Source organism: Diceros bicornis, chromosome 19 (assembly GCF_020826845.1).
Source record: "Diceros bicornis minor isolate mBicDic1 chromosome 19, mDicBic1.mat.cur, whole genome shotgun sequence".
NCBI classification, from domain to species: domain Eukaryota; kingdom Metazoa; phylum Chordata; class Mammalia; order Perissodactyla; family Rhinocerotidae; genus Diceros; species Diceros bicornis.
The window spans coordinates 44,418,023-44,435,588 of NC_080758.1; the positions used below are offsets into that span (position 1 = coordinate 44,418,023).

Genomic DNA, 17,566 nt, shown 5'->3' on the forward strand with positions numbered 1-17,566 from the left:
TACGCCACGGGGCCGGCCCCCAAAACAAAAAACTTTTTTATTTTTTTTATTTATTTTATTTTTTTAAATTTTATTTTAATATTTTAATTTTATTTTTTTATTATTTTATTTATTTTATTTTAATTTTTTTGTGAGGAAGATCAGCCCTGAGCTAACATCCATGCTAATCCTCCTCTTTTTGCTGAGGAAGACCGGCCCTGAGCTAACATCTATTGCCAATCCTCCTCCTTTTTTTCCCCCAAAGCCCCAGTAGATAGTTGTATGTCATAGTTGCACATCCTTCTAGTTGCTGTATGTGGGACGCGGCCTCAGCATGGCTGGAGAAGCCGTGTGTCAGTGCGCGCCCGGGATCCGAACCCGGGCCACCAGTAGTGGAGCGTGCGCACTTAACCGCTAAGCAACGGGGCCGGCCCACAAAGAACTTTTAATTCTTCTTTTATTAGAGAAAGAGATGCTGTAGGAATGGAATTTTCCCAACTCTGCCACTCTGACCATCTGTAATGCATTATGAAAAGAATATTGGGTATTATTAATACCCCGTTAACTGGGGAGATGACTGTACCCCCCACTTAGGGCTCTGAAGAAACTTTCTATAAGAAGAAGATAATCCAGCACCTCAGGAAGCACTTCTTTTCCAGGTTTTAGGGTAGGAGGGGCTGTATAGCTTTCCTTACTCCCACATAATAGTGATGAATGGCTTATGTATGTAATCTTTTAAAAAGTTCAGTGACTGAAATTAGTGATCACAGCTCAGATTTTCTAGTTTTCCTACTGGATAAGTATGCCTTAAAAATTTTAAGTGTATGCTAGTCTATAGCCAAAAGTTACACATAGTATTTTATATTTGGACAATAAAAGTTGTAAGCCTCTTTCTGATTTTTTTCCTCATTATAGGCCTCAGGAGTGCAAGTTGCTGATGAAGTATGTCGCATATTTTATGACATGAAAGTTCGGAAGTGCTCCACACCAGAAGAAATCAAGAAAAGAAAGAAGGCTGTTATTTTTTGTCTCAGTGCAGACAAAAAGTGCATCATTGTAGAAGAAGGCAAAGAGATCTTGGTTGGAGATGTTGGTGTAACCATAACTGATCCTTTCAAGCATTTTGTGGGAATGCTTCCTGAAAAAGATTGTCGCTATGCTTTGTATGATGCAAGCTTTGAAACCAAGGAATCCAGAAAAGAGGAGTTGATGTTTTTCTTGTGGTAAGCATCATTAGAAGTGTTGAGCCTCTGTAAAACTCAAGAGTTAATCTCTTGTTGTTAGCTTAGCACTGGGAGAACCAGTTTCTGGGACCAGAGTAATTTTCAATCAAACTATCTGCAATCATTGTCATTTAATTTTTATTTACAGAGTTTAATAAGATCTTAGCTGGACTCATGTTTGTGGGACCAAAACGAAATTTTAACCACTCTTTGTCTGCTTGGGAGAATATCACTTTCAATAGTTAATTTTTGATGGGAGAAGAGGCAGGAGGTAGATTTCTGTGTGTCCTCTGAACTCACTCCTTAGAAGCCAAAATTTCTCTAAAAATTCTTCCTACAATACTGAGAAGAAAGTTTACCTTACCAAAGTTCTTCTCCTACGTGCCACGCCAGGAACCCCGCCTCCTTTTAAACACCCGTCCTTTACTTGTGCCTCTGTGGTTTGCTACTTTTGAAGTTGGTACTATCATTCCCTCAACTGTAATATGTTCTACGTTCACACTGTCCAGTAGGGTAGCCACTGGCCACTTGTGGCTACTAAAACAATTAAATAAAATTTAAAATTTAGTTTCTTAGTTGAATTACTACATTTTAAATGCTCAGTAACCACATGTGATTAGTGGCTACTTGATTAGTGGCTACCTTATCATCAGATGTAGAACATTTGTTTGCATCGTGGCAGAAAGCTCTATTGGTCAGCATTGCTCTAAATGGTGAAAAGTGCCGTAAAGTGATTTAGATGGCCTTTTTCTTGAAAGGCTGTATAAATTAGTTATTCTGGTCTTTTCAAGTAAGTTAATATTTGAGATTAAGCTTGAGTTAAAAGTCACACCTCATTCCCTCATTTGATTGTATTATACTATATTCCTTGATATGGAATTCTTACGTAGTGAGAATATTCTCTAGCTTCTAAGGGGAGGGGGAATTGGTAACAGCCTCTGATTTTGGGGGAATGAGAGTCCTCTTGATACTTTGACCTGAGCCAGGGCAAGGTAAGGAGGGGCTTAGCTTTTAGCTGTGTGCCACCACAGCTTTGAGATGTGGGGCTAGGAAGTCAAAAGAATTCTAGTTCAAAGGAATGTAACTCTAGACCACACCTCAGTTCCATTTCTGCAAGCTTTTGTTGCACTTGATTAAACCACGATGCTGTGAGGAATGCAAATACGAGGCCAGGAGGGCATGTATTGGGGCAGCTTACTGTGCAAGTGATACATCCTTATTAAAGAACGTTTGGAAAGTAAAAGTAGAAAGAAGGAAAGGAAATGCAGTGTTAGTGCAGTGTTTTATTTTGCACTATTATTTTTTTTAAGAAAAGGTAAAACCTTGTTATAGAAGTCGTCCTTAACAGGCTCTGTTTAGGGCGCAGGGAAGGGCTCTTACTTAAAGTGTTTTAAACATCTGGTTAGAGTCAAGTCAGAGCAGCTACTGCGCTGCCTGTCCCTGGCCTATTTTGCAAAAGTACCCACTTCACTCTGCAGGGCAGGCATCTGCACACCTCAGGTTATTGTCGCGGCTTTGTCTCCCTCCTAGACCTTAGAATTGGGAGGAATAAACATCTGAGAGACATAGGGACTGTCTTTTTCCTGGTTCCCAAGAACAGAATCCATGCCCCTTGTGGGAGGAGTGGGCTAGGTGAGGTTCATGCCAGCCCGTGGTGTTGATGACTATTGGACGTCCTGGATGTATGGCAGCTATAAGGAATCATTAAGTGCTTAAAAGAGTTTAACTACACTCCATTTACCCTTTGGTACCTGGGTAGTGTGGAGTGGGGAGGGGGGCCTGGGTTTGGCAGTATAGTGGTAAATAATGCATTCATAGATGAGCAGTTTGAGAAGGAAGAGATTTGTCTGTTCATTGTTAATATTTCTGTTATTTTTCAATATTGCTGATGAAGAAAGTGGTGAAGCATATGCTATGCTTCCAGTATTCATTCAAGAGGAGGGAGCCACTAAAAATTTTGTAAATACAAGATAATAGTAATATTGTAAATTGAGACATAATTATTGCTGAAATGCCATTAAGCTTAAAAAAAAAAGAAAAGCTTGTGACGTGTTTTATAATGTTAGACTAAGATGGAAAACAAGTACTCATGTGCTCAGAATTTGCTGTTGGATAGATGTAAATGAAGGGACTGGGGGTGGGTAAAAAGGGTACTTTTATTTTGTAATATATTCTTTTTTAGAAAATAATCTGAAGCAAAAATGCTAAAATTGCTAACGTTTCTTAATTCCAGGTGGCAAATACTTGATTTACAGATTATTCTCTGTGTTTTTCTGTATGTTGAAACTTTTTTCCAACTAGAAAGTGTTAAAAAAGCCTTGTATAAAAATGGTTATTGGGCTGGCCCAGTGGCGTAGTGGTTAAGTTCACATGCTCCACTTCGGTGGCCCGGGGTTCACAGGTTCGGATCTCAGGCGCAGACCCATGCACCACTTGTCAAGCCATGCTGTGGCGGCGTCCCATATAAGGTAGAGGAAGATGGGCACAGATGTTAGTCAAGGGCCAGTCTTTCTCAGCAAAAAGAGGAGAATTGGCAACAGATATTAGCTCAGGGCTGGTCTTCCTCACCAAAAAAAAAAAAAACAAAAAACTTATTAGCCTGAACTCAAGCCTTTTATTGATAAAAATGGAAAAAAAATTTTAAAGAAAATGAATTGGATAATACAGTGAATTATTCGTTGTTGGATAATCTGATCTTTAATGAGTGGTTCTACTTTTTTTTCACCTTGGTCAGGCTGAGCGATTCTGTGTTTGCCTATCCATAATAGTTTCTCTCCAAGGAGGAGTGGGCAATAAAAAAGTTCTGTAGTTAGAAAAACTCTCGCAGGAGATTCTGAGGGCCCTCCCCCATCACTGATGCAAATGTTTAACACAATGTAAATTGTGCTTTCTGTGAATCAGTTTTTTTTGTTTTTACCATCTCTATCCAGGGCACCAGAATTAGCACCTCTGAAAAGTAAAATGATCTATGCGAGCTCCAAGGATGCAATCAAAAAGAAATTTCAAGGTATGGTCTAGATTTACTCCCAGACATTTAGAGGTGTGATGAGCCCCTGGAATGGAGGCCACATCTTTTCTGAGAAGCACCTTATTTTCTTCGGAGAGCCTTGGCCATAAAGAAGGGAAGCACTGTGTGTTTCGAGAAAACCCCGGAAGGTTGAACCTGGCTTTCAGCGTGTCTTCCGCCTTGTGCTGGTCACTCTGGGTCTGAATTGCCCGTGTTTAATAACCCTGTTTTCTCCACATTGTGAGCATATCACTCATTCAGGCTCATTTTAAATAGTTTGAGATGCTGCCAAGTTTCTCACATAGCAGGTGGAGACTAATTGGTTTACATTGGTCATAGTAAATAATAAATTTGCTGTTGCCTTTGAATGTAGTTGATATAACAGAATTGCAAAAAGGAAATGTTCATAAATGAGAAGGGATACTCTTATCTCTAGCTTTACTTTGGAATGGTATGATTTTAGGTAATTGAGTCATATGTGTCGAAAGGAAAGTACCCTCACTCCTTGAGCTGGCCAGTTATGTTTGACTTGCCACTAGGTGATTGGGATCCTGCTGAGATGGCCTGACCATACTTACTGTCTTCAGCAAGGAGGCAATGTTGGTACGATGGAAAGAGCATGGGGCACGTGCCCAAAGGCCTGCACGGAGGGCTAAGCTTCTCGTCTAACTGCTGTGTGACTTTGGCCCAACTGCTTAACCTCCTTGGGCCTTGATTCTCTCAGCTGTAGAGGGGGAGGCTTGGTCTGGATCGTGGGAGCTCAGTCTCAGAGGTTGCCCCACTACCTTCCTGCCATGGCTAGCTCCAAACAGCTGGGCGAGCCAAGGTCACAAGGGCTTTCGTTTTCTGTTTGTTTTACTGTGACTGATTTTTATATTCTTGTAGTTGAACAGGTTTGCCCTAGCTGGTTTTACAAGAAAACAAAATTCTTGCGTCCTTTCCTGAAACCTGCTGCTGCATAGTTCAGGCCTTGTCAGGTTCTACATGTGTTTGATGTCATGTTGGGCCGTTCCCCAGAATTGTGTTCACCAGTTGGTTAACATGTTTTAACATGACTCCTTAGCTTCACACTTCCCCAGTGCAATTGAAGAAGATTCAGAGTGGATTTCTTATCATCCTTATTCTGCGTTGGCTTTCAGTAAAGGGAATTGCTACGTAGACTTGATCTGGTGATATTCAAGACCGTCACCTTGTTGCCTTTTTTCCTAGCCTTTCACTGGCTTTCTCTAATCAGTCCTCAGTGGTCTAAAAGCTGACCTGCTGTGCTTTCAGCAGCTCAAGAAATGGTCTTAAAATTATGGAAAATCAGAAACAGTGCAGCTGTTTAAAAGGTAACAGCTGTTTACAGAGAAGCCACTGTATATAATTCTGTAATTGAGCTTATTCTGCAGTGTGGTGATGTAATTCTGAGAAAGCAGTCAGTAAAACATTTTATGTAGTTTTCATTGTGATAGATTTCTTAAGTGTATAGTATAGTATCAGTGGAGAGCTAACTGTTTTCTAGAGCAAAAGCAATACCATTTGTAAATATTCTTACTCTTCAATACAGTTGAATAAATCAGCTGTGCAATCAAAACATTGAATTCATATTTTTACTTATACTTTAAAAACCAAGAAAAATGACTACTAGACCTGCTTTGTAACTTTTTATTGAAGTACAAGGTATCTAGAGAAAAGCATAAATCATAAGTTATTGTAGAACTCAATGAATTTTCACAAACCGAACATAATGGTTGTTTCTTGCGTTTGTGACCAGCACCCCAGAAGTCTGTCGTGCCCCCTTCAGTCACACCACTTCCTCTTATTCCTTCCCCCACAGGGTAACCAATACCCTGGCTTCTAATAAACTGTCTTTGGCTGATTTTGTGTTATACAAATGGAATCATCTAGAATGTATGCTTTTATGTCTGGCTTCTTATGTTCATGAAAGCCATTCATTTTGATGCATGTAGTTACAGATTATTTATTCTCATACTATGTAGTAGTCTGTTGTTTGTGTATACCAAGCTTATCTATCCATATTAGAGCTAGTCTTTTAAAGCAGTTTATCTTGGGGAAATAGGTAAGCTACTGCCATAATTCTAAATAAGATTGTTGTTTTTCCTTCCTAGGCATAAAACACGAATGTCAAGCAAATGGGCCAGAAGACCTCAACCGGGCTTGTATTGCTGAAAAGCTAGGTGGATCCTTAATTGTAGCTTTTGAAGGATGCCCTGTGTAGATCGTCATTCAGTGCCAGAAATTGAAAGCTTCCATGTTTAATGTTATCCTCTTGCTATATAAGTAAAGCAAATATGTTTAGGCCAGGGTCTCACTGAGGGGGAACTGTCTTGTCACCTGTTAGAGTAAACATTCTGTAAACATGTGCAAAAGGCCCTAAATAAATCTAAAATCTAAAGTTTTATTGATGTGAAATTAAATTTTTATTGGCCAAATGCCTGTTTTGATGAGTTGGCTTGTAAAGATTAAGCTAATGATTTTTAATAATGCAGTTCACAAAGCAGTACAAGGCCATATGAAGAGAATTATTGCATCTTGTTAACCTCAGCAGTTACTTTGTTTCTTTTGCTTAGAGAATTGGTAACAATCTGGTTATAATTTTAGCCCAAATCCTTTATACTCTCTTGAGCTAAACTGAATAATGGAAAATACTTCTGCTCACAACATAGAACAGCACTGATATACTAACTACGGTAAGCTGAAGTCAGGCAGTCTCCTGACTCACCAGATGTGTTGTGGAGACTGCTGCGCTGTGGTGTACGCCTCTCGTCCGCGCCGACCTTGCAGAGCAGTTTCCAGCATGCAGTCTGGGAGCAGGGAGCAGCTCCCTGCCCCTGCAGCAGGCTCTCCACTCGCCAGTGGGAGACTGTTCTGAGAGTGACCCTGCATCTTGGAAATCGTGGTGTGTCCTCAGGAGAATGTGCAGTATCTTGTAACAACTAATTATAATGCAAATTAGGGCTCCATTGTGATACACTTTGATGAAAATGATAAATCACTGTATTGACAAGCTGGGACACCTGTGATATCTTCAATTGTGTCTCCTTCAGAACTTTGTTGCTTCTGGTGCAATATGAGGTGCGGAAGAACATTATGTTTACTCTGGGGCCTGGGAGAGCGTAATTTCCTAGAGCAGTTTGTCGACTGTGTGTGAAATTGGGAGCAGGTATGACGGATGACACCCACAGGAAGCCACCACCTGACGACACTTGGAAGTGATCGTCTTTCACATCCACAGGCATCACACTTTGTAGAGATGCACGAACAGTTGAACTTAGAAGCAGCGGTATTGGCTTTATGTAATAAAGGAAGCGTTTTTAACTTCTCTCTCTTGTAATTATTCACGTGTGAATTGGGGATAAAGGATTTTGCCTTCCATCTGGGGTAAGTCGTGGAGGAGGTTTGGGTATTTTGGACACTTACAGTTAAGGTCACAGCTCCCTCCTCCTGTGATTGAATGAAGAAGTCAGTGTAAAAGTTGGGAATCTTTTTCCTATTCCAAATGTTGATCTAAATGCCAGGCTTTTATCTGCTCTGTGATTTATTTGGGAGGCAAAAAAGCTTATGCTTTAATCAAAATACTTCTTTCAAAATTGTCTAGAAAATAGTGCTGGCTTCTGGTTTACTGATAAGCTGCTTGTCATTCTTTCACCTTGAATTTGTTTTCTCTACTGCAAAGCAGTGTATTTCCTAACTGTGTACGTTAACAGGCCACCTGAGAAGCGTCGCGGGCCCAAGGTTGACCTACTCAAGAATCAGCCATGTAGACAGAGCCAGGTATTGGGTTAAGGGGTTTTAGGAGAAAGTCTTTTCCGTGGTCTCAGCTCGTGACGTGTGGCAGGACTTGTATAACCACCAGTCCACGCAAGTGTGTGTGCATTTGCACGCGTGTGTGTCAGGGGGAGGTGCCTATGGGGGGATTTCAAGACAGTGTACAGGGATGTAACAATGTAAACATCTCCTCCCACTCTACTCTTACTCCAGAAATTGGGAAGATGCTAATAGTTGTGTCTCTACCTAGGGGAACTTTGAGAGAAAGTCCTATTGGATTCCTGAGGTTGGGGCCCAAGAATCCTGCTTAGGAGCACTCCAGGTAATTCTGATGCAAAATGAGAGTTTGAGATCTCTGCTGACAGTGTTGAGGCAGAAAACTGCAGGTCTGCTCTGCCTCCAGCACGCTGACATTTCTACCAGTGTTAATACGTTACAGAAGTGTGTTTGTGGGAAGCTGTTGTAGGGTTCATCTAGAAAGAAGCAAAGCCACTGCTAACAGGCATTCAAAGCTTGACTGTGAAGTTTACTTCAGAGAATGTTAACCTCTGAGAAAACAGTGAACACCGTGCCTTGAATAATAGAATCAGGCTTAGATGAGTGGTTTTCTTTTTGCAGAACTGCCCAGAGTGCTGGCTGGTCCACACACAGGAAGTGCAGCTTCTGTTTCTTGACTGGTTGATTGCCCTTTGGACTGTCAGAGACTGGATATGCCCAAGGACACATCACTTCCTTATGATTTGGGGCATTTCTGAAATATACTAACAGTCTCCAGACTGAGTTCTGAAATATACTAACAGTCTCCAGACTGAGTTCCAGCTGGGCTGCAGCTGGAAAAAGGGTCATTAATTGTGTTGTGGCTGGGAGAGGGGGAAGTTCCAGGAGTCAGGATTTTTGGGAAGGAGCTAGGTACTATGAGCCGTGTTTGGCTGGCCATGACTCCTTGGGCTCTGCCCAGTTTCAGAAGGGCAGTGGGGAAAGGAGTTACCAAGCCTGTAGCCAGTGCCCTCAGTAGCCAGCCCAGAGAGGTAGAGCAACTTGCCTATGGTGACACAGCTCATAGGCAGCAAAACTGGGACAACGCCTGGGGTCTCTTGTTTTCTGGTTGGTTCTATCCTATTCCCATTGCACCCTTGAAGAGTTCTTCATTTCTAACATCTGGAATTCTAAGGTTAGATCTTGTTCAGTGCCAGGGCTGAGGCTTGAACTGGGGCAGGCAGGAAGGAAAACAATACAGTTCGTCTTTGAGTCCTATGAGACCCAAACCTGAAGGAAGCCGAGAGAGAAGGGGTTTATGGAGCGTGTCTAGAGGTTTCTAAAAATCTCTGCCTACAGGCCAGACATCTTGGTGTTTGTGCATTTTATTAAATATCACGCAGCAGAGATAACCAGGGGAAGCTTGTCAAAAAAGCTGCCAGTGGCACCCTGGGGCTTCCAGGCCTGGAGGTACCGTTTATGGGCTGCGTGACCCTGGAGCTTCAGGTCAATTCCAGGAGTCTCTAAAGGGAGTAGATTAGGTGTTCTCAGAACTCACCCTCCCCGCTCTCGGTGGTGTGAGATGCAGCAGTGGCACCAAGCCCAGGCTCCCGCCTCTGAAGCCGGGCCTAGGGGAGCAGTGGTTCCTGTTGGCAGGCTGACCAGGGCCTTCTAGTAAGGGCTCTAGCCCAGCCTGGGTGATTGATTCCTGCCTCCTCAGTGAACGTCATTCCAGGCAACCACAAGCTCTCCAGTGCCGCAGGGGCATCGTGACATTTGCAGGACAGGGACTGTGATCGGCCAAGCCAGTGAGCCAGGGCCCCAGGTTGTCTGTACCATGTGGAGGAACCCAGGGGGGCTTGTCAGCCTCTTGTCCTAGAATCTGCCGAGGGCGGTTGCCTCTGGTATCTTCCTGAAGGGTCTTCCCTAGTCTGATGATGGAACCTTGCCCAGGAGCAGCGGTGGTGACAAGGCCAGGCTGACGTAAGGCCCGGCAGGCTGCCTGGTAGACTTGGGCTCCCTCTGCCGGCCTGGGAGATGCCACTGCTGGGCCTCGGCTGCTCAGCTCTTGCTGGGGATGGTGGTGAGGACTGATGGGCCCTTAGAGCTTGAGCTGCAGGAGCGAGGCCTCCCAAGTGGCATCTTCCCGAGCCCCAGCTCATTCCCATGGGGCTGCACACCCTGCCCTGTGCCTGCCCTTGTCTCACCTCCTCCCCACAGGTAGACAGCGGCCCCACCAGCTGGTCTAAGGATGGAGCAGCCATGGTCCTGTAGAGCCCAAAGGCAGCCGCTTGGTACCCCCAGGGTCTCGTGCCTTTCCTCCAGGTGCCCCCATTCCTGGGCCCTCAGAGGGTACCTGCCCAGCACAGGGGTTCACAATTCTGCAGTGTGGCAGGGGGAGGGGAGCTTACTGGAAACGCAGGCTCCCAGGCCCCAGGTGGTGATGCTGATGCAGGAGTCCCAGTGCAGGAGGGCACATGTCTGGCCTCTTTCCCACCAGGAAACTCACTAGGGCCCCAAACCACTGACCATGCGTGAAGCCCGTGTGTGTGGGAGGATGAGCTGTAACCCCCCTCCCACAGGGCCGGCCCTCCAGCGTTGAGCCCCTGCTCCTGATGCACAGGGCACCCGGGGGGTACAGTCACGGGCCACAGGTTCACGAGGCTCGGTGGCCGCTGTTTATGGGGACATACACTCCAAAACTGAACTCTTTCCCTCCAACTGCCCCCCCCCCCCAGGCTGCCTGACGCACTGCCAAGTGTTAGAAACCTGCCCTGCCTTCCACCAGGTGACCTACCTTCACTTCCCTGGGGATTCTTTGCAAAATGTGGGTGCGGTTCACCTCCCCGGGGGACTGAGACTTCCCGTGAGAACCAAGCACGGGACTGGTCACGTGGCAGGTGTCAGGTGTTACTGGTTACTTCCTCCTCAGTCTCCCAGCAAGAAACCATGGCATCCATGTCCCAAGTCCCATGGCTCCCGCTCCACTTCAGCCCCCTCCAGAGTTCTAGAACAGGTACAATAATCTCCCCTTGCTTAAAACCTCAGTGCTTCCTGCCTTCCACGTCCAGATCCCTTGTTCTTGGCAACCCGCTTCACAATGCCTGCTTGCCCTCCTCCAGTCCCCACGTCTGCACCTCTGCACCCCCGTCCCCTCAGTCTTGACCCTCCCCTCTCCTGCTCTGGTGAAGTCCAGCTTAAGCTCACATCTATGGGGAGTCTTAGAATTTCCAGCACCCTGATCCCAAGACAGACAGTGGCAACACACAAGTGCCACATAGCATGCTTAGGTGGCCCGCACACCAGGCGCTCCCTGAAAGCCGGAACCAGTTTTGGGTGGTGCACACTGAGGTCAGCACTGCCCGACCCCTAGCAGGTGCCTGTGTGGGGGCGGAAGGAGGCTCGAGGACACACACGCACAATGCTGGTTCCCTAGGTCTTGACGTTCCCACGACAACTACCCCCGAGAGGAGTCAAACCCACCACCTAAAACGGTGCATGAGATGCAAAGGTCCCAAAGCAGGTGAGAGAGACTCCCGTTCTTGGGCGGCTCTTCTTTGGAAGCATCATCCTCCCCTCTGGCTGGCTGGACCTGCTATCAAAGTGCTCAGCCTTCCCCAAGCCAAGTTCAGCCAATCAGACCCCCTCTCCCAGGATTCTGAGGCTTGGGAGGGAGATGGAAGTGGATGAGTGCTGGGTTGAGGCAGCCCCTTGACAGGATTGGTTAATGCCTGCCACCAAGACCCAGGGGCTGCTCAGACTCACCTTCCATTCCTGGGTGGGCTCAACTCCTGTGACTCAGCCTCTGAATCCATTTTTGCTTAAGGTCCAGGTTCCTATTGCTTACAGTGCCCCTGATACACCTCCTGGTCCCAGATTCTCCTGAACCACGGTCTTGGGTCACCGAGGGCACGGTGGGTCTGAGAATCAAGGGAAGCCTCAGCTGGCTTCCACCAGTGACCCTGCTTCCAGAGGGCAGGCAGTGGGCTGCCTGGGCCCTGGCCCACCCGTCTTGAAGCGTGGATGTTTGTCCAAGCTCCAGCCAGAAAGACAGAGACCCCCTTGTTCATTCACAGAGCTCACTTCACACAACAGCCTAGGCCACCCACAGCTCTGCTCAGGTCACCTCAGATCCTCAAGGATGGGGACTGTGGTCAGTGCATCTAGCCACCAGGGATCAGAGGCCCTGCTCCCTCATCCTGTTAGGTGGGCAGTGGGGCCGCGCTGGCATGGTGAGAAATGCATGGGGGGGAACCAGGAAACAATGAGTTTCACCCCCACTCTAGACAGAGCTGCTGTTCCCCTGACTTCAAAGAAACCAAGAAGCACACTTGTTCTCTCCCCAGGGAGCCGGCCCCTCTTCGTTCCTCATCCTGGCCCGGCCGCCAGGTGGGGCGTCCCAGCAGAAGACCAGATGAGACGGCAGCGCCGGGCGACAGTGTTGGTTTTAATGGCATTAACATCCAGGAGGTCACACATCGGCTCTGGCTGAGGGGCTGCCGCCTGGCTGGGCTGAGACCCTCCAGTCTGCTCCACAGCCTTACACTCACCCCCCATCTGCCCGCCTCCCGACCCCACCCCTGAACAACAAAACAACTGCACTGATTGCCATACAGATACCTCGAGGGTCCGGCCTCCCCAGCACACACCCTGGGGTCTGTCACAGAGCCCATAAGGGCTTTGGCGTCTGCTCGGCGGTGGGCCAGGGCTGGTCCTGGGGAATAGTGTTTATCGAATGTGACAAAGGTTCTTCTACAAACTGGGGGTCTGGAAGATCTATTTCTGTGGTTCTAAGAGACTCTCGTCTCTAATGGCTTCTCCGAGCTACTGGAAGTTGGGCCTGGATAACGCTGTGTCGGTTGGTTTATTTATTCGTAAGGAATGTGTAAGGCATTTTGGTAAGTTGAACGGTAACTTCTTTTCCACAGAGACGACTCAGACAGAGGTGCCCTCTTTTGAGCTGCTACTGTCCTGCGAACAAAGTGGGCAGGGGGAGGAAGAGGCTGGGGTCAAGGAGCCAAGGGGAGCAGTTACCCCAAACTCCCAGGGACCTCCAGTCCCCTGGATAACACCCCCACACCACTCCACTCCCTTCAGAGCACACCCAGCCCAGCACGTCTGGAGACCCAGAGCTGACTCCTGGGGCTGGAGGAGACCCTCAGGCAGGACGCAGAGGAGAGCGAGGGGCCTGGACCCGCAGGCTACAGAGTGAGGACCTGGGCTGGCAGTGGGGGTCAGAAACATGCTGCCCACCGAGGGGAGTGGCAGGAGGGTGGGGGCTGGGCCTGGCAGGCTGCGCGCCCGTGCCTGCTTTCAGAAGTCTCTGTCCCCACCCCCTCCCTCCCCCAGGAGTCCTGGGGCTCCTAGAATCACGCCCAGCCCTGACTCCCAGCCCACCCTGCTGTGGGGCAGGGCCCACCCCCAGTGGGGCTGAGCTAAGGCCAGTGGTGCTGGCCTGGCCAGACACTCACTGTTTCATCCAGCTGCTCCTGCAGCTTCTTCACTGTGTCTTTCTCCTTTGCTAGCTGCTCTTGGGTTGTCTTTAAAAGCTCCTGTAGCTTGGTGGCAGCGCGGCCCAGGTCACTTGTTAACTTCTTCTCTTTTTCTAGTCTGTCCTGTGGGTCAGAGGGTCGAAGGGGATCAGCGTTCACATGACACGCAGCAGGAAGGGCACCTGGCTATGCCCATGGGACCTGACGCCGTGGGAGGCCCTGAGGGTGTGAGGATGCTGTATCCTCGTCATCCAGAGACAGGCAGAGACAGCGGGGAGCCAACAGCCTGCGTTACAGTTGTCTGTGTCCCGTCTACCAGCGCTGCCCGGCGAGCTTCCTGTGACACTGGGGCCATTCTCATGCACACTGTTCAACACAGCACTGGACACACGCATGGACTGCTGAGCACTTGCCGTGGCTAGAGTGACTAAGGAACTGAACTTCAAGTTTAATATTTAAATTTAAATAGCTACATTGACTAGTGGCTGCTGTAAGTGACACTAGACGTTTAGGGACCTCCCCCCACCAAATCAGGCTGGACCCTGCTCGAGGGGCCTCCGGATGACTCCTCTCCCACTCCCACCCCCACCCCAGGAGCTGACAATCAGTGGCGTTGGCTCTCCCCTCCCAGCCCTGCTCTGGACCCTGCAGCAGCCCCACCCACTACCTTCAGCTCTGTGGCCTCCTCTGCTTCTGAAGCCTCGAGGGGGCCGGCGCTGCGGAGCTTCTCCAGCTCTTCCTGTAGCCGACACGCCGAGCTCTGGGCCTTGGCAGAAAGGGGGCAGCGGGGTCAGAGGAGGGGGCCTGCGCCAGACGTCTCTCAAACCCGACAAGCCTGCTTAGGGACGGGAGGGCACCCAGCATGACAGGACAACAGTTCAAGCCTGTGGACAGGTGGCAGGGGACCGACCACGCAGCCACACCCCATGGGGAGGGATGAGGCTCGGCCCACCCACAGACCTGCGCCCACCTCCCACCGTTCCTGACACACACAAGGCCTGACACTTGTGGCCCAAAAGCTGATGCCTTAGGGCCGCATGGCAGGGCCTGACCTCCTCGAACTCGGCCATGAGCCTCTGCCGCTGTGTCTGCTCGTCCTCCAGGATGGCTTCTGTCCGCTCCAACTGTGTTTTCAGCTGTGTGGAAACACCGCAAACACCGTGAGAACCTGGTGAAGGACCCTCTTGGGAGCCGGGGCTTCTGGGCAGGCTGAGACCTGGGGGCTCGACCTTCTAGTTGCTTCTAGTGCTCCCCCAGCCCTTCCCTGCCTCTGCTAGCAGGGTTGGCCTCTGTCCGCCCACCGGCCAGCCAAATGAGTCGTTTCCAGAGCCCCATTTTGGGGAGACGGTGCCTCAGCCCCCGGGTGGCTGAAGAGAGATGCTGACGGGACCTCTGCTAACCTCGGGCACTGTTAGCGAGACCCACAGGACAAGGTGCCTCAGAGCCACTGCGCAAGCCCAGCCTGGCCCCACAGCGGCTTCCCCACCCAGCAGCCACACCACTGCTCCTCTGGCAACAGGCCCCTGCCTCCTGGAGAGGGCTCTCGGCAGCAGTTACTGGGTTAAACATCTAGAGGGCAGGCGCCCTGCTAGTGACGTCCCAGCAAGGGCCACAGCGGGGGATCAGAGCCCTAATCGCAGGCCTGGCTGCCCTGCATCCCTCTTCCAGCCCCTCTCGCACACCTTGTTAGCATCAAGCCCGACACCTCCCTGCCTGGCCACCTTCCCTGCCCATTCCTCTGCTCTGTGGCTTCCTCAGAACCTGGGTGACTGCTGCCTGGGCACGTGAGCAGAGCGAGGTGGGGAGGGCGGGCCGCAGAGGCTGCAAGTACTGGTGTCCATTCAGTACAGTCCTGCCGTCCCTGCGCTCTGACGGGGGTGCAGGGGACCCATGGGGCAGTTAGTGACAGACACCTGGGGCCCAGCTCACCGCCCTAACCTCGACGGGGTCCTGCTCTGCTGGGGGGGCCTCTGAGGGGGCAGCCCGGGACCCAGCCACGTCACCATCCTCTACGTGGCTCTTCATCTCACTCAACTGCTGCCTGACCTGAAACAGGGAGGGGTGGGTTTGTGCACATACACTGCCAGGCGCACGCCCGCCTCGCACGCATGCACACACACAGACCCCTCGGGAGGACCGCTGAGACTCTCAGCACCCGGAGCCTCTAAGGGGCACCTGGTTTGGTAGCTGTGACCTGTGTCAGAGTTCCTGTGCAGGTTCACTGGGGCAGGGGGCCAGCGCCACGACCCCTCCCCTGAGCCAAACTGAGGCCTAGGGGCCAACGAGGGGCCCAGGCTGGCCCCACATAGAGACCCATGTGCTGCTCCCAGGCCAGCCGGCACAGAGCCCTCCCGGGAGCGGGCGGCCCTGACGGACGCAGCGCACACCACGTTAAGGGAGCCAAGAGGAAGTAGGGGCACCGACGGGCTCGGCACAGACAACACGCCTCTGCCCCGGCTTCCTCCTTCAAGATGCAGTTCAGAGCCCTTTCCAGGGTTTAAAAAAGATTACGAGATGCCCCTCTTGCCTAATAAGGTACACCCACCCCTGAGCTCCACTGCTGGGGGCAAGTGACACAACTGGTCTCCCCCGATTCCGCAGACCACGGAGCCTCAAATCTGGAGGCAGCAACGTCCCCATGAAGTTCAGGGAAAGCTTCCAGTCAGGGAGTCTGGAGGGACCCTTGGCATGAGCTCCCCAGGGAACGCACATGGTCTCAGCCCCTACGCAAAAGGTGCTGCTCCGAGGACCCTACCCCCACACTTCCTCCTTCCCAAGAGCCCCCCAAGGTGGAGGCCAAACTGTGCAGTCCAGCGACGATGAGAAACGCAGGGGTGTTTTCTCCGCACGTGCCCCTGGCCTGGGCCCGCTGCCTCTGCCTGTCCCCTAGACCCGGCTTCGGCAACGGCTTCCGTGAGTGGCCCTTGGGCTCAGGTGGTGACTTGGCCTGGGCAGTCCCCACCCTCCACTGCAACAGTCCTAGGTAAGGCCCGAATGACCAGCAGGAGGGGCCCCCACGGAGACGGTGTGCGGCTGCTGTGGGAATGTCATCCCTGTGGACCAGACCTCGGGTCTCCTCACAGAAAACCAGACGTGTACATTTGTACTCAAAAGCTCCCAATTTCTAAATGTTGACAATGAATTCAAGATGTAAAAAAAAAAAAACGTGCAGATCAAACAGAACACGTCTGTGACCTTACGGGCTCCTGCTTGCAGCCCCAGCCCCGAAGCTGGCGCTGGGACGGTGGTGCCTGCCTCTGTAAGGCTGCGCTGACCCTGCCGAGGAGCGAGGACCGGCTCAAACGCCAAGGCTGAAAACCCGGCGGACCCAGAGGCCACCCGCACGGCAGGGAGCTCTGCACATCTGCGAACGGGCACCAGGTACCGCCGGGCGTGGAGCAGGCCCCCCGGCAAGCCTGGGGATTTCGCTGGATTGGTGTGAGCCACCGCTAAGAGGAGAAGAAACCTGAGTCCCACCAAGGGCGAGGCATGTGCTGAGAGCCACAGGGCGGACAGGTGCCCAGGCCCAGAGGGGCCTCAGGTGACACTGAGCTCACAGGGCGTCAAACACCCAGAGGTCCCAGCCCTGAGCTCCCATGCCTTGACTGGGGGCCAGACTGCACCCAGGCAGGCGGGAAGCAGAGCGTGAGCACGGTGGTCCCAGCAGCCACAGGCCCAGCTCGGGGGTTTGGGCAAATAGGCAAGGAGGCCCCAGCAGGCCCGAGAAAGGCTGCCCGCACACTAGCTCGGTGCACATCCCCCACCACGCCGCTTACGTTTGATGGGACTTACAAGCCCGATTGGACGTTGGTCTCCCACGTGCACAACCCCCGGCGCTCACCCCTGCCCCACACCCGGTTCACTCACCAGGGCGAGCTCATCGCTTTGTTTCTGGGCTTCACTCTTGGCTGCATCCAGCTGAGACTGCGATTCTAGTAAAAGCTGCCTCAACTTGGAGAGACACAGACCCAGGGGAGGGGAAAAAGGAGAGAGCAGAAAACGAGCTCCTGTGAGTCGGCACCTGCACACCCCTGCAAAGCCCCGCACACCCGCGGAGCCCACCAATGAGGGCGTCATAGGGCAGGGTGGCACGCGGGCGCAGGGCTGCCCACAGCTGC

At 50.6% G+C, this 17,566-nt stretch overlaps 2 protein-coding genes across 6 annotated transcripts in view; one reads left to right on the forward strand and one right to left on the reverse strand.

Moving 5' to 3' along the window:
- The window catches only part of DSTN (destrin, actin depolymerizing factor), a 33,690-nt gene extending 26,157 nt beyond the window's left edge, over positions 1-7,533 (forward strand). The window contains exons 2-4 of the mRNA XM_058563273.1: positions 895-1,202; positions 4,133-4,209; positions 6,321-7,533. Coding sequence (XP_058419256.1) covers positions 895-1,202; positions 4,133-4,209; positions 6,321-6,430 — 495 coding nt within the window. The 3' untranslated portion in view covers positions 6,431-7,533. The remainder of the gene's footprint in view (positions 1-894; positions 1,203-4,132; positions 4,210-6,320) is intronic.
- A 4,850-nt stretch (positions 7,534-12,383) lies between these two features.
- RRBP1 (ribosome binding protein 1) overlaps positions 12,384-17,566 on the reverse strand; it is a 67,665-nt gene continuing 62,482 nt past the window's right edge. For 3 of the 5 annotated variants that reach the window (XM_058563270.1, XM_058563267.1, XM_058563272.1), the window contains 6 exons: positions 17,316-17,399; positions 15,378-15,494; positions 14,501-14,584; positions 14,116-14,214; positions 13,428-13,571; positions 12,384-12,927 (listed from right to left, as the gene is read on the reverse strand). In XM_058563270.1, coding sequence (XP_058419253.1) covers positions 12,892-12,927; positions 13,428-13,571; positions 14,116-14,214; positions 14,501-14,584; positions 15,378-15,494; positions 17,316-17,399 — 564 coding nt within the window. In that variant the 3' untranslated portion in view covers positions 12,384-12,891. The remainder of the gene's footprint in view (positions 12,928-13,427; positions 13,572-14,115; positions 14,215-14,500; positions 14,585-15,377; positions 15,495-17,315; positions 17,400-17,566) is intronic. The other 2 variants (XM_058563268.1, XM_058563271.1) reach the window with 2 other exon arrangements.